Here is a 19,895-nt window from a genome sequence, read left to right as displayed (position 1 = left end):
TCATCTGTGGATCAGGGCAGAATCACCACTACCATGATAAGCTGTTCTTCATGGCTAAGAAAATAAGTAAGCTTTTGCTAAAAAATAAATAAATAAAAAAATGAACAGTTATCACAGGTCTCTAGGGCATTGTGTTAATCCACACACATACTGGACGTTTTAAATGAATAGAAAACGTATCTGTGATCCTTACTAGTGACAACAGGTATATTTAAAAATGGAAAATGCATTCTAGCATTGAGGTCAGCCCCTCCATTTACCCGTCAGCAGCAGCGATAGCAGAGCTACTATCAGAAACACAAAGTCAAATAGTTTCTTCCTTTAGATAACTTGTGGTGTCCTCCGCTCTTGCAAGGCACCTGGAACCCTGAATTCAGATATTGGCAGGTAAGTGAGAGAATGATTTTTCAGCGACATTTAGTAAATTAAAATTTAAGTAGCAAATCTATTTTGTCACTACTTTAACAGCAATAGCATTTCCCATTAAATAGATTCCTACACTATAGGCCAATTCCATTTTTTTGCACCATTAAAAGTTTACCCATTTGCTACCAAGATTGTCCATGCCATTCAACCAGTTATATTACAAACCATCCAAGTGAGTCACGGACATGGCTGATCAAAAGAGGGAAACAGCTTTTGCCTGTACACCTAGTCCAGTGGAGTCTGAGGGAGCCAGCTTCACAGAGAAGTTGTGAAGTCTCTACTATATGCTTTTTGCACCTGAACACCACATGAGAGCAAATTTTGTAAAAAATGGTTTATCAGTTCCATTTTTGTATAAAACACACGGGAGAAACCTAGCCAATCAACACACGAATTGCTGCCACATGACAAGATACTTTTTGTCAAACTTTGAATCTAAAGAACATACAAATGTTTTCTCATGTCTACAGTCAATTGTCTATGCTCTTCCATTTAACTATTTCTTAAAAAATTCCACATATCCCCATATTTCTTCTGTCCCAGTTACAGTACAATGACAGGGAGGAAGAGGGTTGGTTAAAACTCCTCTCTATGCAGTTTTCTGCTGTCCCTTCTTTCCAATCAGAGACTTATGGATGTGAGGGATTACACCTGCAAAGAGAACAATGGATTAGAATAGTGGTGCACAGGATATTTTTCAGAGTAAATTCTGTTAGTTCAAAGATTTGTTCATTGCCTGAATAGCTAGAAAGCTTTGAATGTTCTGTTCCCTAAGTTTTCCACATTTTCTTGTTCTTTGACAATACTAGAATTCCCCGGTAATAATGCACATTCTCCAGTTGTAATTTCATCTCACCCCAATGGATCCCACCTTATCATTTCAATCGTAGGTTTGTTGATCCAACAGCCCATTTCTAAGCTGTAAAAGTACATAAGACATAATTAAGTTGCCCTCTTCTTACTGCTAAGGCTGATTATGGCTAGATCTACTGCTTGAGCAGTGCAGACACTGCATGCTCAGCTAGCACAAGCAGAATATCAGTGCAGATGGGAAGGCACTGCTTAGGCAAGTGGAGAACAGGTACACCAGAGCCTCAGAGGACATATCCAACATGGCTCTTTACATGCGTAAGTAGTACCTCCCACATCTACACTGCTATTTTCCTGCAGCATACTGTCCTGCTGCCAGAGCCTTTCCCCATCACAGTGAAAAGTTCAGGCAGCAAGGAAAGGCTCTGGCATCTCCCCACTGCCTTTCCTTGTTACAGCGAAAGGCTCTGGCAAGCTCTGCACTGCCAGAGCCTCTCCTCACTGCCTCCCCCAAGCAGAGCCTTTTACTGCTGTGTGTAGCTACACAGTACAGAGTGGATGCAGCCTGCTTTTCACTGCAAACGTAGCTACACGTACCCTGCACGCCACCAGGTATATCCCAATATTCCACTTATCTCAACAGAGCATCCACATAAGGAAAACACAAAGGCTGGATGCAGCAACAGAAGAGTTACCATTCATTTAAGTCTCACAAATTACTGCAGGCTATTTTGTCCAGTATAGAATTACAATGAACTCAATATCGTTATTACACGATATATGAAGAGCACTTCTCTGAAGCTTAGTCCTCTTCCTACCTAGACTACCTCATACAGCCCAGTTCTATCTGTAAGGAAAGTTCCAGTAAAGTAGTCAGGGTTATAAAGAGGAAGGGTGGAGAGAGAAGGTGCAATCCTAGGATCTTTAATAAAAGTGAAACAAATCCAGATTTCCCTCAATTTATAGTTACTTTAAGTTTAATGCTCACGGAAGGTGCCGAGTGGATTATCCACAGAATATGCACTACAAGGAGAAGAGTAATTCAGTGACCCATCCAGTCCTCTTTCTCTGAGACTGCCAAATTTCAATTGCTATGTTTAAATGGAAACAGATACAAATCTGGCCAGAATGTCTGCCATTATAGATCTATGTGAAGTAGCATGACAGAAGAAATTAAAGTGACGTTAACTTATTGTCTGTTACCTTCCTTGCAGTTGGCTGTCCACTTTTGTATCAACCCAATCAGTTACAAAGCCCAACTATACATACCTCCACCAGCAATGGTAGCTTTAATAAGGGAATCCAACTCTTCATCCCCACGAATAGCAAGTTGCAAGTGACGAGGAGTGATACGCTTTACTTTGAGATCCTTAGAGGCATTACCTGCCAGCTCCAGCACCTGACAAATTAGGAGGCTATTTTAGTAAGAGTTAGACCTGTTAAAGTTTACAGAAAGCAAAAAGTGTGGGGTCAGCTGGAACATGAAATCATGAACAACTCTCTCTTAGGCACTTACATGATGCCCATTACTGCAGTATGAGAGTGCCTCAATATCTAATGTATTTATCTTCACAACATCCCTGTGCAGTAGAGCAATGCTATTATCCCCATTTTACAGATGGGAAATTGAGGCACAGAGACACTAACCAATTTGACCAACATCACAAAGGGAGTTTGTGGCACAGCAGGGAATCGAATCCAGGTCTCCCAAGTCCTAAGCTAGTACCGTAGCTACTGGACCTTCCTTCCTCTAACAATTCGTTAGAATCCAAGGCCAAAAGGGACCAATGTGATTACTTAAAATGTTACACCTTATTGCCAGTCTGAATTTGTCTAGCTTCAACTTCCAGCCATTGGATTGTATTGTCTGCTAGACTGAGGAGCCCATTATGAAATGTGTTCCCCATGTAGATACTTACAGACTGCAATCAATTCAACCCTTCACCGACTTTGTTAAACTAAAACAGTTTGAGCTCCTTAAGTGTGTCACTTAAGCATGTTTTTTAATCCTTTAATCATTCTCATAGGTTTTATCTGAACTCTCTTTTAGCAACATACTCCTTGAATTGTGGATGCCAGATCTGGACACAGAATTCAGCAGCAGTAGCACAGTGCCAAGTATGGAGGTAAAAGAACCTCCACTCCTACTTGAGATTCCCTTGTTTCTGGACTGCTCTAGCCCTTTTGGCCACAGTGTTACATTGGGAGCTCATGTTCAAGTGTAGAATATACACTTGGAAGAATATTTTAGAGAGAGAAACTGCTGCTATTTGTTTAACTTGATTTATCCTAACAAATTACATAAACAGAATTATATCCACCTACTTATCCCTCTATTCTGTCATGTGTAACACAGTTTTGACAGTGGTTACTTCAAAACCTACCTCAGCAGTGAGATACTCAAGAATTGCAGCACTGTACACTGCAGCAGTAGCACCAACTCGCCCATGACTCGTAGTGCGAGTCTTCAAGTGTCTGTGGATACGACCCACTGGGAACTGAAGTAGAAACATTTGTTAGGCACTTGAGATCGAAGTCTATGCTGAAGCACTAAATTCTTGCCTAATGTTGATTAATGTCTATAATAATCTGGTGTAAGAAATGTAAATGGAGTAAAAACTTACTGAAGTAGAATACTGGATTAACCCCCACAGTGAATACAAATAAATGGCGAGCTTATTTTCAATGGGGCTGGCGAGTTTTACATCTCTAAATTTTCCTCAAGAGGGACACCTCTGAAAAGTATGTTAGTTTAAAGTCAGGATTAAGTTACACGGCCTTTACATACTAGTCAGTCAAGTGTCAAATCACATACAGGGTTTGTGTTGTAAGAAGCCAAAACTTTTTAAGAAGCAGATCTGTAGTACTAAAGAGATTACACTGTCAATCAGCAGAAAATAAACAAACCATGCAACAGAAGAGTTTTTACTGACTACTGCCAAAACTGTCTGAATTCACTCTACAACCAAGGAAATTCCAATACAGAAAGTTACATTTTACAGTTAAGTTTTTGATCACATGGGTGGGAGTAAACTTTAAAAACGGTACTAAGCAAGCATAGGAACTTATTGAATAGGCACAGCAGACTGTTTGTACTCATCATAGAATATCAGGGAAGAAAGGGACCTCAGGAGGTCATCTAGTCCAACCCCCTGCTCAAAGCAGGGCCAATCCCCAATTTTTGCCCCAAATCCCTAAATGGCCCCCTCAAGGATTGAGCTCACAACCTTGGGTTTAGCAGGCCAATGCTCAAACCACTGAGCTATCCCTCCCCAATATATAGTGCTGTGTTTCCAAAGCATTCTGGAAGTATCCAAGTTAATCCCCACAACAACCCTATAAGGCTGGTAAGTAACAACAAATATTAATATGACAGACAAGAATTGACAAGTACTATTTGGGGGCAAATAATACATTCAAGGCTTTTAAAGAAGTCCGATCAATCATTATATTTAGTTACAAACGTGTGATAAATACCAAAAAATTTAAAGTATTGGGAATTGTAAAATTTAACTCATGTTAGAGGGTCAGAGTAGCAGGTAAAAGCATGACTGAAACCTTAGCATTTGATTTTGTAGTTATAAGTATTCATGCAAAATTTCACAATAAAACTAGAAGTGCATTTCCATTTTCCTTCCACCTCCCCTCCCCCGAACCAGCTCCACAAAAATGAAAGTTTTGCTTAGCAAGATTAATTATTGTATTCAAAATTGTAAACACTAAATCAATACATAAATACATGATTTAGCACCACTTTACCTGCAGTCCTGCTCTTTGTGAGCGAGAAACTGCCTTCGCCTTGGCCTTTCCACTGTCCTTTCCAGCCTTGCCACCAGCCTGAATGAAAGAGCAATATTAGAATTAAGGAAGCAAGTCTGTGCACAGAGGACAAAAATCCGCACTGCTTCACCTCGCCTCCACCATCACACTTAAGAATCCAAGAGTCTTACCTCTTCTGCTCAAACTTGGAAAATTTATCCCAAAAAAAGATTAAGAAACATCCCTTTAAAACAAGTCACTTTTGTATACACAGCTGGATATGCAATGTCTCGAGAGAAACTCTCAAATATGCTTCACTGCAAAACTTTCCTCAAGCATCAAGAGTTCTCTATATTAAAATAGATGAGCATGAAGGCGTGACTATTTATTTTCACCTAACTTTCCAGGTCTGCCGCTGCTGAAAAATATTTACATAAGAAGCTGTAACCAAACCCACCCAAAACATATATTCCTAGAGCCAGAAAAATTTGAGAACACAGACATGCTATTTCAAAAGTAAGTACTTATTCTGATACAACAGTTTGTTAGCAGACCAGAATCTTAAGCAATTCTATTTCACTCTCCTTACAGTGTGTATGATAAAACCCATTGTTTCATGTTCTCTGTGTGTGTATATCAATCTCCCCTCTGTATTTTCCACCAAATGCATCCGATGAAGTGAGCTGTAGCTCACGAAAGCTTCTGCTCAAATAAATTTGTTAGTCTAAGGTGCCACAAGTACTCCTTTTCTTTTTGTGAATACAGACTAACACGGCTGCTACTCTGAAACCTATTCTATTTCAGCTGTAATTTTCCATAATGAATTTTCATGAATTAGCTGATCACCTAACGGATATTCTTATTAGAACTATTTTATTTGGCTGAATAGGTGAATTTATCTGACAATCCCAAGAAATCTAGAGACTAACTCAACCCCCTCCAGTTTTTGTTATACCAAACTGCTCAACATGCAATTATGTTGATAAATTACCAGAGGTGTAGAACTGGGGTGGTGGGTGGAAGTGAAAATTTGCAGATTCCAAGGCCACAAGAGACCACTGTGATCATCTAGTCTGAGCTCCTATTAATAGGCCATAGAACTTCCTCAAAATTTCTAGAGCATATCTTGATTTAAAAATAGTCTGTGATGGACAATTCAAAGTTATTCCAATGATTAATTGCTCAGTTAAAAATTTACACCTTATTTCCAATCTGTATTTGTCTAGCTTCAACTTCCACCCATTGGATCATGTTAGACCTTTCTCTGCTACACTGACGAGCCTGTTATCAAATGTGTTCCCCATGTAGGTACTTACAGACTAATCAAGTCACCCCATAACCTTCCCTTTGTTAAACTAAACAGATTGAGATCCTTGAAGTCTATCACTATAAAGCATGTTTTCTAATCCTTTAATTCTCAAAAAGAAAAGGAGTACTTGTGGCACCTTAGAGACTAACAAATTTGAGCATAAGCTTTTGTGAGCTACAGCTCACTTCATCGGCTGCATTTACACCCCTCCCCCCCATGAAACAATGGATTTTATCATACACTCTGTAAGGAGAGTGATCACTTAAGATGAGCCATCACCAGCAGCGGGGGGGCGGGAGGAGGAAAACCTTTCACGGTGACGAGCAAGGTAGGCTATTTCCAGCAGTTAACAAGAACATCTGAGGAACAGTGGGGGGGAGAAACAACATGGGAAAATAGTTTTACTTTGTGTAATGACTCATCCATTCCCAGTCTCTATTCAAGCCTAAGTTAAATGTATCCAGTTTGCAAATTAATTCCAATTCAGCAGTCTCTCCTTGGAGTCTGTTTTTGAAGGTTTTTTTGTTGAAGGATAGCCACTCTCAGGTCTGTAATCGAGTGACCGGAGAGATTGAAGTGTTCTCCGACTGGTTTTTGGATGTTATAATTCTTGACGTCTGATTTGTGTCCATTTATTCTTTTACGTAGAGACTGTCGAGTTTGACCAATGCACTTGGCAGAGGGGCATTGCTGGCACATGATGGCATACATCATATTGGTAGATGTGCAGGTGAACGAGCCTCTGATGGTGTGGCTGATGTGATTAGGTCCTATGACGGTGGCCCCTGAATAGATATGTGGACAGAGTTGGCAATGGGCTTTGTTGCAAGGATAGGTTCCTGGGTTAGTGGTTCTGTTGTGTGGTTGCTGGTGAGTATTTGCTTTAGGTTGGGGGGCTGTCTGTAAGCAAGGATGGGCCTATCTCCCAAGATCTGCGAGAGTGATGGGTCGTCCTTCAGGATAGGTTGTAGATCCTTGATGATGCGTTGGAGAGGTTTTAGTTGGGGGCTGAAGGTGATGGCTAGTGGCGTTCTGTTGTTTTCTTTGTTGGGCCTGTCCTGTAGTAGGTGACTTCTGGGTACTCTTCTGGCTCTGTCAATCTGTTTCTTCACTTCAGCAGGTGGGTATTGTAGTTGTAGGAATGCATGATAGAGATCTTGTAGGTGTGTTTGTCTCTGTCTGAGGGGTTGGAGCAAATGCGGTTATATCGTAGAGCTTGGCTGTAGACAATGGATCGTGTGGTGTGGTCTGGATGAAAGCTGGAGGCACATAGGTAGGAACAGCGGTCAGTAGGTTTCCGATATAGGGTGGTGTTTATGTGACCATCGCGTATGAGCACTGTAGTGTCCAGGAAGTGGATCTCTTGTGTGGATTGGTCCAGGCCAAGGTTGATGATGGGATGGAAATTGTTGAAATCATGGTGGAATTTCTCAAGGGCTTCTTTTCCATGGGTCCAGATGATGAAGATGTCATCTATGTAGCACAAGTAGAGTAGGGGCATTAGGGGACAAGAGCTGAGGAAGCGTTGTTCTAAGTCAGCCATAAAAATGTTGGCATACTGTGGGGCCATACAGGTACCCATGGCAGTGCCGCTGACTTGAAGATATACATTGTCCCCAAATGTGAAATAGTTATGGGTGAGGACAAAGTCACAAAGTTCAGCCACCAGGTTAGCCGTGACATTACCGGGGATACTGTTCCTGACGGCTTGTAGTCCAGCTTTGTGTGGAATACTGGTGTAGAGGGCTTCTACATCCATAGTGGCCAGGATGGTGTTTTTAGGAAGATCACCAATGGATTGTAGTTTCCTCAGGAAGTCAGTGGTGTCTCGAAGATAGCTGGGTGTGCTGGTAACGTGCCAATGCCTGAGATGATGGGGCGTCCAGGATTTCCAGGTTTATGGATCTTGGGTAGCAGATAGAACCCCAGGTCGGGGTTCTAGGGATGTGTCTGTGCAGATTTGTTCTTGTGCTTTTTCAGGGAGTTTCTTGAGCAAATGCTGTAATTTCTTTTGGTAACTCTCAGTGGGATCAGAGGGAAATAGCTTGTAGAAAGTGGTGTTGGAGAGCTGCCTAGTAGCCTCTTGTTCATATTCTGACCTATTCATGATGACGACAGCACCTCCTTTGTTAGCCTTTTTGATTATGATGTCAGAGTTGTTTCCGAGGCTGTGGATGGCATTGTGTTCTGCACGGCTGAGGTTATGGGGCAAATGATGCTGCTTTTCCACAATTTCAGCCCGAACACGTCGGCGGAAGCACTCTATGTAGAAGTCCAGTCTGGCTCTTCTCTAATCGCTCTCCAATTTATCTCATTGAATTGTGCACATCAAAGCTGAATAAAGTATACCAGCAGCGGTCACATTAGTGCCAAATATAGAGGTGAAATAACTTCTCTACTACTTGAGATTCTTGATTAGTCCTTTTGGTCACAGCACTGGACTGGAAGCAGATTATCCACCACAAGCCCTACATCTTTTTCACAGATACTGCTTCCTATGGTAGAGTCCCCCCACTTATAAGTATGTTCTACATCTTTTGTTCCTAGATGTATACATTTACATTTAGACATTAAAACACCCATTGTTTGCTTGTGCCCATCTTATAAAACTGTCTGGATCGCTTGGTATCTTCATTGTTTACCACTCTCCCAAACTGTGTCATCTGCAAGCTTTATCAGGGATGATTGTTTTCTTCCATGTCATTAATAAAAAAAAATGTTAATAGCATAGGGCCAAGAACCGATACCTGCAGGATCCCACTAGAAACACACCCGTTCAGTGATGAATACCTATTTGAGAGAAGGTGCATCTCCCACCCCTGCACACACCACATGTAGCCAGATGTTAACCTTTTTAGCAAAGTCATCCAACCTATTAAAATAATGCTTTCTTCTGCCAATGTTGTGAACTAGATTCACTTGTAGTGTGGCCTACTAGATAGAGAACTGAATTGTGACTCCAGACAGGAGACAAGGTTCTATTTCTGCTCTGCCACTGGTTGAGTGGGTGACTATGGGCAAGTCACTTCACCTCTATGCCTGAGTTTCGCCATCTTCAAAATGGAGATAATGATGTTTACCTCCTTTATAAAGTGCTTTGAGATCGACTGATGAAGATAATGTATTATTGTGTTGAAAGAGTAGTTTTGATATTCCTGGCTCTTTTGGAAAGCAATGAACATGCAACTTTTGATTCACCTACTATTTCCCTCCTCCTCAGTTAAGCCAGTTTCCAAAACAGGAACATTGTTCCTGCTTAAAGAAAAATATCTACCTCCACATTAAGGAAACCCACTACCTAACCATCTTTAGCTTTCAACAGCAGCCAAGATAAATGAAAGCGTTGAACAACATATATCCTTAAATTTAGTGTAATACTCCCAAAACTAGACTGGTCTATAAGTGTCATCTCAACAACTTGCACATGCCTGGCAGTCTGCCTAGTAACTGTCTAAAATCTCAGCCACCTTTCACTCCCAACACTGAATTACAAAATACAATAGTACTTATTACCTGCCAGGGAAAACTACTGTCTTGAATAGTCCCACCTCTCCCAGACCCAATTATGATGTATGGGGTGCAACATTTCTTTCCCACTACCCTTTAATATATTTGGTCAGTTTAGCAATTTATTTAAATGAGACATCACCAACCAGAAATCTAAGCAAGCTGTAAATATCTGAACTCTATATCTGCCCCAACCATCCTTGCCAATTTACATTAAAAAAAATCATTATTGCATCACAGTCTTCACAAAATGTTGTCAAATCCATACAGGTACATAGACTGAAAAAGGGTCTCTTCCCCTTGTGTGTCCCTGTCCTCCTATTTTTCCTCCAATACTACTTGTAACATTAGTAGGTAAAAAGTTTTCTAACAGAAGTATGATTTTTAAGTTGTGTCCCTTTAAGACTAGTCCTCCTACTTTTATTTCCTTATAAAAGGCATGATACATTTTTATTTCCTGTTGCCACCCAACAGTTCCAGGAGGTGGAAACATTATTATTTTTCAGGAGGTGGAAACATTTAAAAAATGCAGGGCAGGGTTTGTATATAATAAACTACTTGCACAGCTACAGTTTAGACTAGATCAGCTTTATCTACTCGAGGTGGGGGAGGGGGAGAAAAAAATCAGATGACTTTGTATTTTGATTTATTAATCCTAGAGTCCCAATTGCTACTGTCAGAAAAATGAGTAAAAACAGAACAGAAAGTTCTTCCAGAGAGATTTATAGGAAAGGTACGAGTAAATTTGCTTTTTGGGACTATTGATTACAAGGATTACCCTCTCGCCACCCTAAAGTAGTAAAGTGAGGGTTAGGGAAACTAGGGAATCCCCCTAAACCAGGCTTTTAATAGAAACATCCCTGAAACTTACCATGCAATGACTGCCACTGCCCCATAATTAGTGTAATTTCCCTTTGATCTCATCTCTTCATATACATACACATTACATATATAAAAAATCTGAACTCCACTTTTCTGTGAGCTGCACAACATTTTGGGGCTATTAAGAAATGAACAAAAGGGGATTTACATGTTTCCCCACAAACTCCTAAAGAAAACTAAATTAAGTCTTCCACACACATGGACTCAAGTGACAATGGAAGTAATTGTGGAGTCAGTTAATAATTGTAGATAGGACTGGATAGAATGTTTCTTGACTAGGAATTGCTAAAGGACTAACTGGCCAAAAACTAAAACATTCAGAAATATTAAGTTCTGCTAAAATTGGGAAGATTGCAGCTGGCCCAGAATTTCCACTGGCACTGTACCATATTACCAGAGTGGGGAAACAGCTTCACAACGAATTAAAGAGAACAGGGACATTATGAAACATATTATTGTACTGGGTGTAATAGTAGCTATCTGAAAGTGGCACTCAGGTCAGAGCACCCTCCACTTCACAATATGGCTTGAAGGTTCTGGTTAGACTACTTGTCAAAGAGGACTAAGGAATACAGAGAGAGTTAAAAAACTGGATGACATTTTCCATTCAACATTCCACATCCAGAGGGAAAGACAGCTCCCTGACCAAGATAGAGCTTAAAGTTTATATAGCTAATGTATATGCAGACTATATTAAAGGGTCATTACCAACTTGAAATCTAGCCTATTTAAGAAATTATTAGAAGTCCCCCCCACTAATTTTTGATACTTAAAAAATATTCTCACACACACACAGGATCAGGAAAGACAAAAAACAAAACCTGCATAAACAAGGGAAAAGGACTATACAAAGAAAACAGTAAAAGTGACCAGAGCACAAAACTCAGACAAAAGCAGAGGGTTGTTTTTTTTTTTTAAACTGACATTATCTAGATATCTTGGGTACTTATATGGCCCAATCTATCATATTTGTGAGCCTCACAATCTAATGTATTTATGAGGTAGCGAAGTACTAGTCTCTCCATTTTACAGACTGGGAATGATGGCACAGAGACTAAATGGCTACCAGAGGCTTCCTGTGTGACCTCTGACAGTGCTGGGAATTGAACCATGGTCTCCAGAGACCTAAGCTAGTGTCCTAACTAGTGGGCCAGTCTTTCTCTACCCCTTAAAGAAATGTATCCTGCTCAAGCAGAGATCTCTTGGAGACAAAACACAATCAACACAACAATGGCTTACATTAAACATGCATAGTATTTTGGTGATTAAACAGTGGTGCTTCTCACATGTTAAGCAAGTGCAAAGTCTTCACGTCTGTGTATAGTAATTTGGTAGTTTAACAAATACTGTACCTGCTCCAGATGTTAGTGTTAGCCCAGTTAAGCTAGTTTAAAGACTAAAAGGTTAAGAAGAGAAGCCGTGTTTGGAAATGCTCATATCTGAGCAACTGTTGCCACACACATGCATTGTACGTTAGGCCAGTTCTATGCTACCAGCGCTTTGGCAATATAACTATACCACCAAAGCACTCCTAGTGTTTATGCTGCTTAAGAACATAAGAATGGCCATAATGGGTCAGACCAGTGGTCCATCAAGCCCGGTATCCTGTCTTCCAACAGTGGTCAGTGCCAGTGCTTCAGAGGGCAATTTTCAAGCAATCCATCCTGTCATCCTCTCCCAGCTTCTGGCCATCACTGGTTTAGAGATAGCATGGGGTTGCATCCTGTGTGTATCTCAGCTAATGGATACCCTCCATGGACTTATGGACCTACCCTCTATGAACATATCTAATTCTTTTTTGAACCCAAGTTATACTTTTGGTCTTCAAAACATCCTCTGGCAAAGAGTTCCATAAGTTGACTGTGGATTGTGTGAAGTACTTCCTTATGTTTGTTGTAAGCCTGCTGCCTATTAATTTCATTGGGTGACCCCCTGGTTCTTGTGTTATGTGAAGGGGTAAACACTTCCCTAGTCACTTTCTTCACACCAGTCATTATTTTATAGACCTCTATTGTATCCCCTCCCCGCTTAGTCATCTCTTTTCTAAGCTGAACAGTCCCAGTGTCTCTTAACTCTCCTCATATGGATGCTATTCCAGACCTCTAGACATTTTTGTTGACCTCTCTGTACCTTTTCCAATTCTAAGGGATCTTTTTTGAGATGGAGGCCTGGATATGCACACAGTATTCAAGGTATGAATGGACCATGGATTTATGTGGTGGCATGACGACATTTTTCTATCCCTTTCCTAATGGTTGTTAATATTGTTAGCTGTTTTGACTGCTGCACACTGAGCGGGTGTTATCTGAGAACTATTCACGATGGCTCTAAGATCTCTTTCTTGAATGCTAACAGCTCATTTAGACCCCATCACTTTGTACGTACAGTCGGGATGTTTTCCAATGTACATCATTTTGCATTCATCAACATAAAAATTTCATTGCCATTTTGTTTCCTAGTCACCCAGTTTTGTGAGACCCCTTTGTAAGTCTTTACAGTCAGCTTTGGACTTTACTATCTTGAGTAATTTTGTATCCTCTGCAAGCTTTGCCAACCCCTTTATTGCAGATAATTTATGAATAAGCTGAACAGCACTTGGCCCAGTAGAGATCTTGGAGGGACCCTGCTATCTAGCTCTCTACTGTGAAGTAGAAAAGTACCGATGAAGTGAGCTGCAGCTCACGAAAGCTTATGCTCAAATAAATTTGTTAGTCTCTAAGGTGCCACAAGTCCTCCTTTTCTTTTTGCGAATACAGATTAACACGGCTGCTACTCTGAAAACTGTGAAAACAGACCATTTATTTCTATCCTTTGTTTTAACCGGATCCATGAGATGACCTTCACTCTTAGCCCACGACTGCTTACTTTGTTTAAGAGCCTTTGATGAGGGACCTTGTCAAAGGCTTTCTGAAAGTCCAAGTACACTATATCTGCTGGATCACTCATGTCCATATACTTGCTGACACTCTCAAACAATTCCAACAGATTGGTGAAGTATGATTTCCCTCGACAAAAACCACACTGACTCTTCCAACATACCATGTTCATCTATGTGTCTGATCATTCCGTTCTTTACTATAGCTTCAACCAATTAGCTTGGTACTGAAGTTAGGCTTACCAACCTGTAATTGTCAGGATCACCTTTGGAGCCTCTTTAAAAAAGAAAAATCAGTATTACAGTAGCTATCCTCCAGTCTCCTGGTACAGAGGCTGATTTAAGCAATAGGTTACACAAGTAAAAAGAAAAGGAGTACTTGTGGCACTCTAGAGACTAAAATTTATTTGACCATAAGCTTTCGTGAGCTACAGCTCACTTCATCGGATACATTCAGTGGGGAGATTTATATACATAGTGGAGTCTGTTTTTGAAGTTTTTTTAGTTGAAGACTAGTTTTTTCATGAAGTTGATAGATTTCCACTCCATACAGCTAAATTCAGTGCCTTGCTTAATGACAGGTTTCAGAGTGGCAGCCATGTTAGTCTGTATTCGCAAAAAGAAAAGGAGTACTTAGCTCACAAAAGCTTATGCTCAAATAAATGTGTTAGTCTCTAAGGTGTCACAAGTACTCCTTTTCTTTTTGCGAATTCAGATTAACATGACTGCTACTCTGAAACACCACAAGTAGTAGTCCTGCAATTTCATATTGAGGTCTTTCAGAACTCTTAGGGTGAATACCATCCAATACTGATGACTTATTCTTTAATTTATCAATTTATTCCTAAACCTCTTCTACTGACAGCTCAGTCTCTGACATTTCCTCAGAACTGTCACCTAAAAAGAATGGCTCAGATGTGGGAATCTCCCAGACATCCTCTGCTGTGAAGACTGGTGCAAAGAATTTATTTAGCTTTCCCGCAACAGCCTTGTCTTCCTTGAGTGCTCCTTCAGCTTATACTAGAAAGACTGTTTTTGCCTGTACAACTTATTCCAGACCCCACACAAGAGCAAAATAAGTTATACCAACAAAGGTGCAATTCTGCCAGTACTTGTGTCAGTGACAGATCAAAACTCTTCATACCCGTGACCAACTTAGCTGTGCCAGCAAGTGTGTAGTATAGTCCTGACCTATTTTACTATAGAAGAGGACAAATGTGTGTGTGTGTGTGTGTGTATATAATAAAAAAAAAATCAGTAAAGTTTTCAGAGCGTCACTGCTCTCTAATCCTGACCACTAGTCATTCTTCTGGCAAAGAATGACTAAATGAGACTTTGTTCTAAAACAGTCAGTTCTATCCCTTAAAGAAAAAGGCCACTGATTATAAATTGTCTAAATTAACTATCCAAACTATAACATTTTCAAAACAGTTTACCTGTCACAGATTTTCCATTTACATGCCTGTGAAGGTGGCTGTTTTTGGTTTAATATCAAATAGTACTGAGTCAGCTTTACCATTAGAAAGGACCAGAAATCAAAATTTCAAAAGTTTGTTGTAAGACTTTTTAGTTAATCCTTTGAAACCAATTTCTGTTGCTTTCTAGTAGAGAAGCTCAACCTCTATTCTAGTTTTCATAAAATTGTAAAGATGGCTGGTTCTTGTCTGCTCATTAGTGTGTACTATATTTGGCATGCGAAAACAATTTGTCAAAAAAATCCACTAGATCATTCTGAACACATCCCCTGACATCGGACATTTTTTAGGGCACAAATAAGACTCCACCACCCATCTATCTTGGGCTACACTTTGCATGACTGCCATGCTAAATCCCATAAGTTTTCCCTCTCTCGTTAGCATCCAGAGGGATTCTTTCAGTTGGCTCCTTTACCTACAAGATTTATCCTACTCACCATAGGTGCTCAAATGGCACACGTGATTTGGAATGGACATGGGTTGGCCAGAGAGGGTTGAAACTTTGCAGAAGTTCAAGACATACAATAGCTTTGAGGAATAAGACTAAGATAGAATATAGCAAGGTTTCTTCCACAATAATACTTCCACTCGGGTCTTGCAGTTTCTGAGCAGAAGAGCAATGATGTGTCTAAAAAGTCTCGCTTCATCAGTGAAGCTGCATTTAAGAAGCCCAACCAATGGGCAAGCAAACTGTCTCTGTTCTGCTTGGTTTCTGACTGCCAATGCACAGCAGAGATTCAGGAGCATAGCTGATAGTTCCACCTCTATTTAATTGTACAGAGAACATGTAATAGACATAGAGCTGTTCTATCAGGATGAGTACACCACCTGGTTGCTGAGGTTGTTCACCACACCTGGTTGCTGAGGTTGTTCACCAGGATTTGAATCTTAGGCAGTTAAGTCACACTCATCACTCAAGGTAGTCATCTTGATTCTGCAGACAACAACATTGGACCAAGTTTTCATCACTATCATAGTGAGACTTTAGATTTCGAAAAAGTAATTTCTACAGAAGCAACAAATACCTCTCAAGGAAAATCTCACTATAAGCCACAGGTAAGCAAATGCTTGAACAGGATTTGCCTACCTTAGTAATTTCCATTTTGTAATTAAAACAGTTCTTTGTACTAGCATTTTCTTTTAGTACAGGTTGCAAGCCAAGTTTGCCATTACCATACCCACAGTCCACGAGCAATGACTTGGAAAGTAACTCAGTACTAAGCATAAGTGACAATTACTATCATTAGGCTAATTTAAAGTACTTAGATGGTGGAATTCAAGAGGACTAATGATATTTTCCTATTCAGGAGAGTGAAAAGACTTTCCCTTTTGGATTTAGAAATTTACATTTTTCTTGCAATCTTAATGAGTTGTAATTAAGATGTTTGTTTAATTTAAACATCTCCTGTGCAGGATCACTGTTCAGCACAACTCCGGAAACAATGTTTGCTGAGTGAAGCTGAGGTTCCAGCAGAGGCAGAACACAGTGGTTTTTCCCCCCCTTTCAGTTCAAGAAAGTTGTTCGGTTTAAAATAATTTTCAACTATTATGTGTTGTCTTGGTAGATTCCACAACTCCTTACCTGCATAGCCACATTCTAGCATTTAAAGAGGGAAAAAACCAACCCCCCTGCAAAACGATTAAACTTTAGCCCTAATCTTATGTGACAATTACTTTAAGTCTCAGAGTGAGTCATTTGAGCATGTTTTATTTCTGCTTTTATACATTTTGAAAAAAGAGGAAGCGTCTCAGTTCTAAGTGTTATTTTCTTATGCAATAAATCTAGATATTCAGTCTTTTCTAACCACCATTCTAAACTTCCTCGAGTTATTTAGGCACTGCCATGGGTGAAGTTTGATGTGCAATAAATATTTTAGAGTCTTGTGACACTATGGGGCTCTCTTACCCTATTGATATTACATATTAAGTCCAAGATAAGGATTAGGCAAATAAATATCAGCACTTCTCTGGGAACAAGTGAATCTTTTCAGATCAGTGGCCACCCTAAGGAAAGCAGCATTTAAAGTCAGGTAAATCCCTGTATTCTACTAACCATCATGATTATGCTACTAGAAGATAGTCCTAGAACATGCTGCTACATTTAACCTGATGTTGTGTTTATAATATTGCTTGTTTACGACATAGTAGCAGTGTCTCACTTAACTTGAGAATGCATTTAATAATACGATTTGTTAATCATTTGCCAAAAGCTAGGAGATGAGTTTATCATAGAAAATTAAACTCAAGGACAATTTCTTAAACCTTGCAAAGCACTCCTACTTTAACCCTTACAATTACATCCCTTTGCTTTGGGTCAGGAAAGGCCATACGCACAAAAGGGAAAATGCCCATAAAATACAGCCTGTAGAGAGCTCCTTGAGACTATTTTGATTAATAATGAAATCTGCAATTAATTAAAAAATGAATTTTCAGTTCTCAAGACAGAAGCAAATATGGCTATGTGCATTTTTATTTAAATAAGTCTATACAATCTAGGTGCAGTTCTCAAGCTTCTGCAAGTTCCCAATGTGATCTTGTTCAAAGTTATTCCTGCCATAAGCGTGCAAAACCCTGTATAAACATTAATGTCAACACTCCCATGAGGTTGGTAAGTACTATCTCCATTTTCATATCCATAAAATGGGGATGTTTTCATGAGTTTGAAATTCAAGGTCACAAGTTCGCAATAGAACACTCTTCCCTCACCATCCTGTGCTCATTCGTCCATTTTCTGTACTACTTAATGGGGTTACAGCTTTCTTTAAGAGCCATCAGTGAACTGTAATTTGACAGTGAGAAGATAGTCAGTGGAGTACAGAATAGATGTTAACTCATGTCTAGAAATTGAACTTGACTACTGTGGTCTAATAACTTTGAGCAATGACATCCTGCTTGTGCTATCCAGGTAAATGGAAACATGGTCCCGGATCCATGGGTTTTACTACCTTAGACAAAAATATAACTCAGACTTCTCTAGCATTACCTACTCCTTTAAGGAAGACAGTGTTTAACTGCAGAAGAGTTAAAAATGGTTAGTTTCTTCCAAGACCCTCAATCCAGAAAGAGTTTCAAGGAAGTTACCTTAAGACTACTTGCAACCAACGCAATTTCAAAGCCCCATGTGCCAGAAAGCAAACTTTCTGAAAAAGCATAACATGCATGTGAGAATCAAGTAAACTTTATTTAGGCAATCTCCCTCTGGAGTTGGCTCCTGGAAGCCTGATCAGAGAGGGCGGTGCTGCTATTAATTAGCTTTGCAGCCACAGATGGCAAAGAGAGCAGGCATCGCTACTATCTCAAGGGAGAGGATACAAAAATAAGCTTGTCCGAAGGTTCTTTTCTACCTTAAGTTCCTGGGTATCACGTGCAGTTTTGAAAATCTTCAGATTACTTCCTACAACCTCCTTCGAGCCCGGAGCCCTTGGGGCAGCTCCCGCTTTCGCAGCGGGGAAACAGCGGTCACGGCCCCCCGGGGTAGCACGGCCGGGAGCCACTGAAACACCGGGTGACGGTCGCAGGGCTCGACCGGGGGCCCCGCAGCCCGGCCGCGCGGTCCGACAGCCGAGGGCAGGGCCGCTGCCCCGGAGGGGGTCACCAGCCCGCCGCGCCGGGCCGGCTCCCCAGCGCCAGGAGCGCGCTCGCCCCCGCCGGCTGCACTTGCACCCGCTCCCCGCAGGCGGCGCGCGGCCCAGCTGCTTTGGAGACGCTTCCGCGGGACGCGGGCCCCACTCGCCGGCCTAGGAGTCCCGAGGCGCCCGGCGCGATCGCGGCCCGAGGCAGCCGGAGGGCGGGGGGGCGGCTCGGCCGCCCCGCGCGACCCCGCCACGGGAGCGAGGGCAGGGGCGCTTCCCGCCTAAGGGACCCCGCGGAGCCAGGTGCCCTCTCTCAGCGCTGCTGCCTTGGAACCGGGCGCAGGCACCCGGCACTTCCCGCCAACAGGAGCCCGTCCGGGTCGGCCGCCGGCCCCATCCCTCACCATGGTTTCGCCGCTGCCGTGTGAGGTCCGGTCCCGATTCCGCCGCGCTGGAGCCGCCTCAGGAGCCGCGAGACAATAAACCGCCTGAGCGCGAGGAGGGAGCCTGGCCTGCCGCGGCCGCTCCAAGCCAATCAGGCCGCCCCATGCTAGTTTGAACCTCCCGCTCTGACCAATCCCGCCATCGCTTCTTGCCTCGTCGGCTAGCTGGCCCCGCCCCGCGGCCCGTTTAACGGCTGTTTTTCCTTTGCACACGGCACGCAGGGGCGAGGGAAGTGAGGCCGAGGGGGCTCGGCGTGGGAGGGAGGAATGGGAGAGTGACACGCGGCCAGTGGCCAATAATAGCAGCAAAACAGTCCTCGGAAGGCGGGGCTACACGAATGACTGCTCTGGCAGCCAATGGAAAGAACAGAAAGTTTCCCGCCCATTCTCTCCCCTTCCCCCAACTTGTTTGTTTGCGCTCGGAAAAAATGGAGCCGGAGGTTCCGGGCGGAGTTTCCTCTCCGGCCGCCCACGTAGAAAAGCACAGCGTACCCCCGACATACACCCCTCCTCCCCGCAGCGGGGACCGAACCGCGAGCTCCGCCCTCCGCTGCCACGGGACGGGCCACTCCCCCCTCACCCCAACCCCCTTTACATCCCCTCCTCCACTGCCACCTGATGGGCAACCCCGAACCCCCTCTGCACCCCCCGTGCAGTGCGGCAGCCACCCAGCCCCCCGCTACACCCGCAGCTCCAAGATTCTCCCCCAACGTCTACACGGTGGGGAACCTGCAGCCTCAATGGATGTGACCTTCCACCCCTAAGAGGTGCCCTCCCCACCCCCAGGCAGAGGCCCCGCCCCTAAGAGGTGCCCTCCCCACCCCCAGGCAGAGGCCC

The 19,895-nt window shown here is 42.2% G+C and overlaps 1 protein-coding gene across 1 annotated transcript; it reads right to left on the bottom strand.

Moving 5' to 3' along the window:
* Window positions 1-745: 745 nt before the first annotated feature.
* LOC119848729 (histone H2A.V) lies at window positions 746-19,383 on the bottom strand. The gene is made up of 5 exons (XM_038384894.2): window positions 19,020-19,383; window positions 4,996-5,073; window positions 3,621-3,734; window positions 2,506-2,635; window positions 746-1,077 (listed from the first exon to the last, which is right to left on the bottom strand). Exons 1-5 carry the CDS (start codon window positions 19,020-19,022, stop codon window positions 1,016-1,018), a joined length of 387 nt encoding a protein of 128 aa, XP_038240822.1. The 5' UTR covers window positions 19,023-19,383; the 3' UTR covers window positions 746-1,015.
* Window positions 19,384-19,895: the final 512 nt, after the last annotated feature.

This window comes from Dermochelys coriacea, chromosome 26 (assembly GCF_009764565.3).
Source record: "Dermochelys coriacea isolate rDerCor1 chromosome 26, rDerCor1.pri.v4, whole genome shotgun sequence".
Taxonomy (NCBI): domain Eukaryota; kingdom Metazoa; phylum Chordata; order Testudines; family Dermochelyidae; genus Dermochelys; species Dermochelys coriacea.
The sequence above is the reverse complement of the archived record's forward strand: the minus strand, read 5'-3'. Positions and strand labels throughout refer to the sequence as shown.

Excerpts from the sequence above, each read along its gene's own strand:
- LOC119848729 (XM_038384894.2), bottom strand. Across the intron at positions 2,636-3,620 it reads TTGAGTATCTCACTGCTGAG|GTGCTGGAGCTGGCAGGTAA; the intron begins GTAGGTTTTGAA and ends CTAATTTGTCAG. Across the intron at positions 1,078-2,505 it reads AGCTACCATTGCTGGTGGAG|GTGTAATCCCTCACATCCAT; the intron begins GTATGTATAGTT and ends TTCTCTTTGCAG.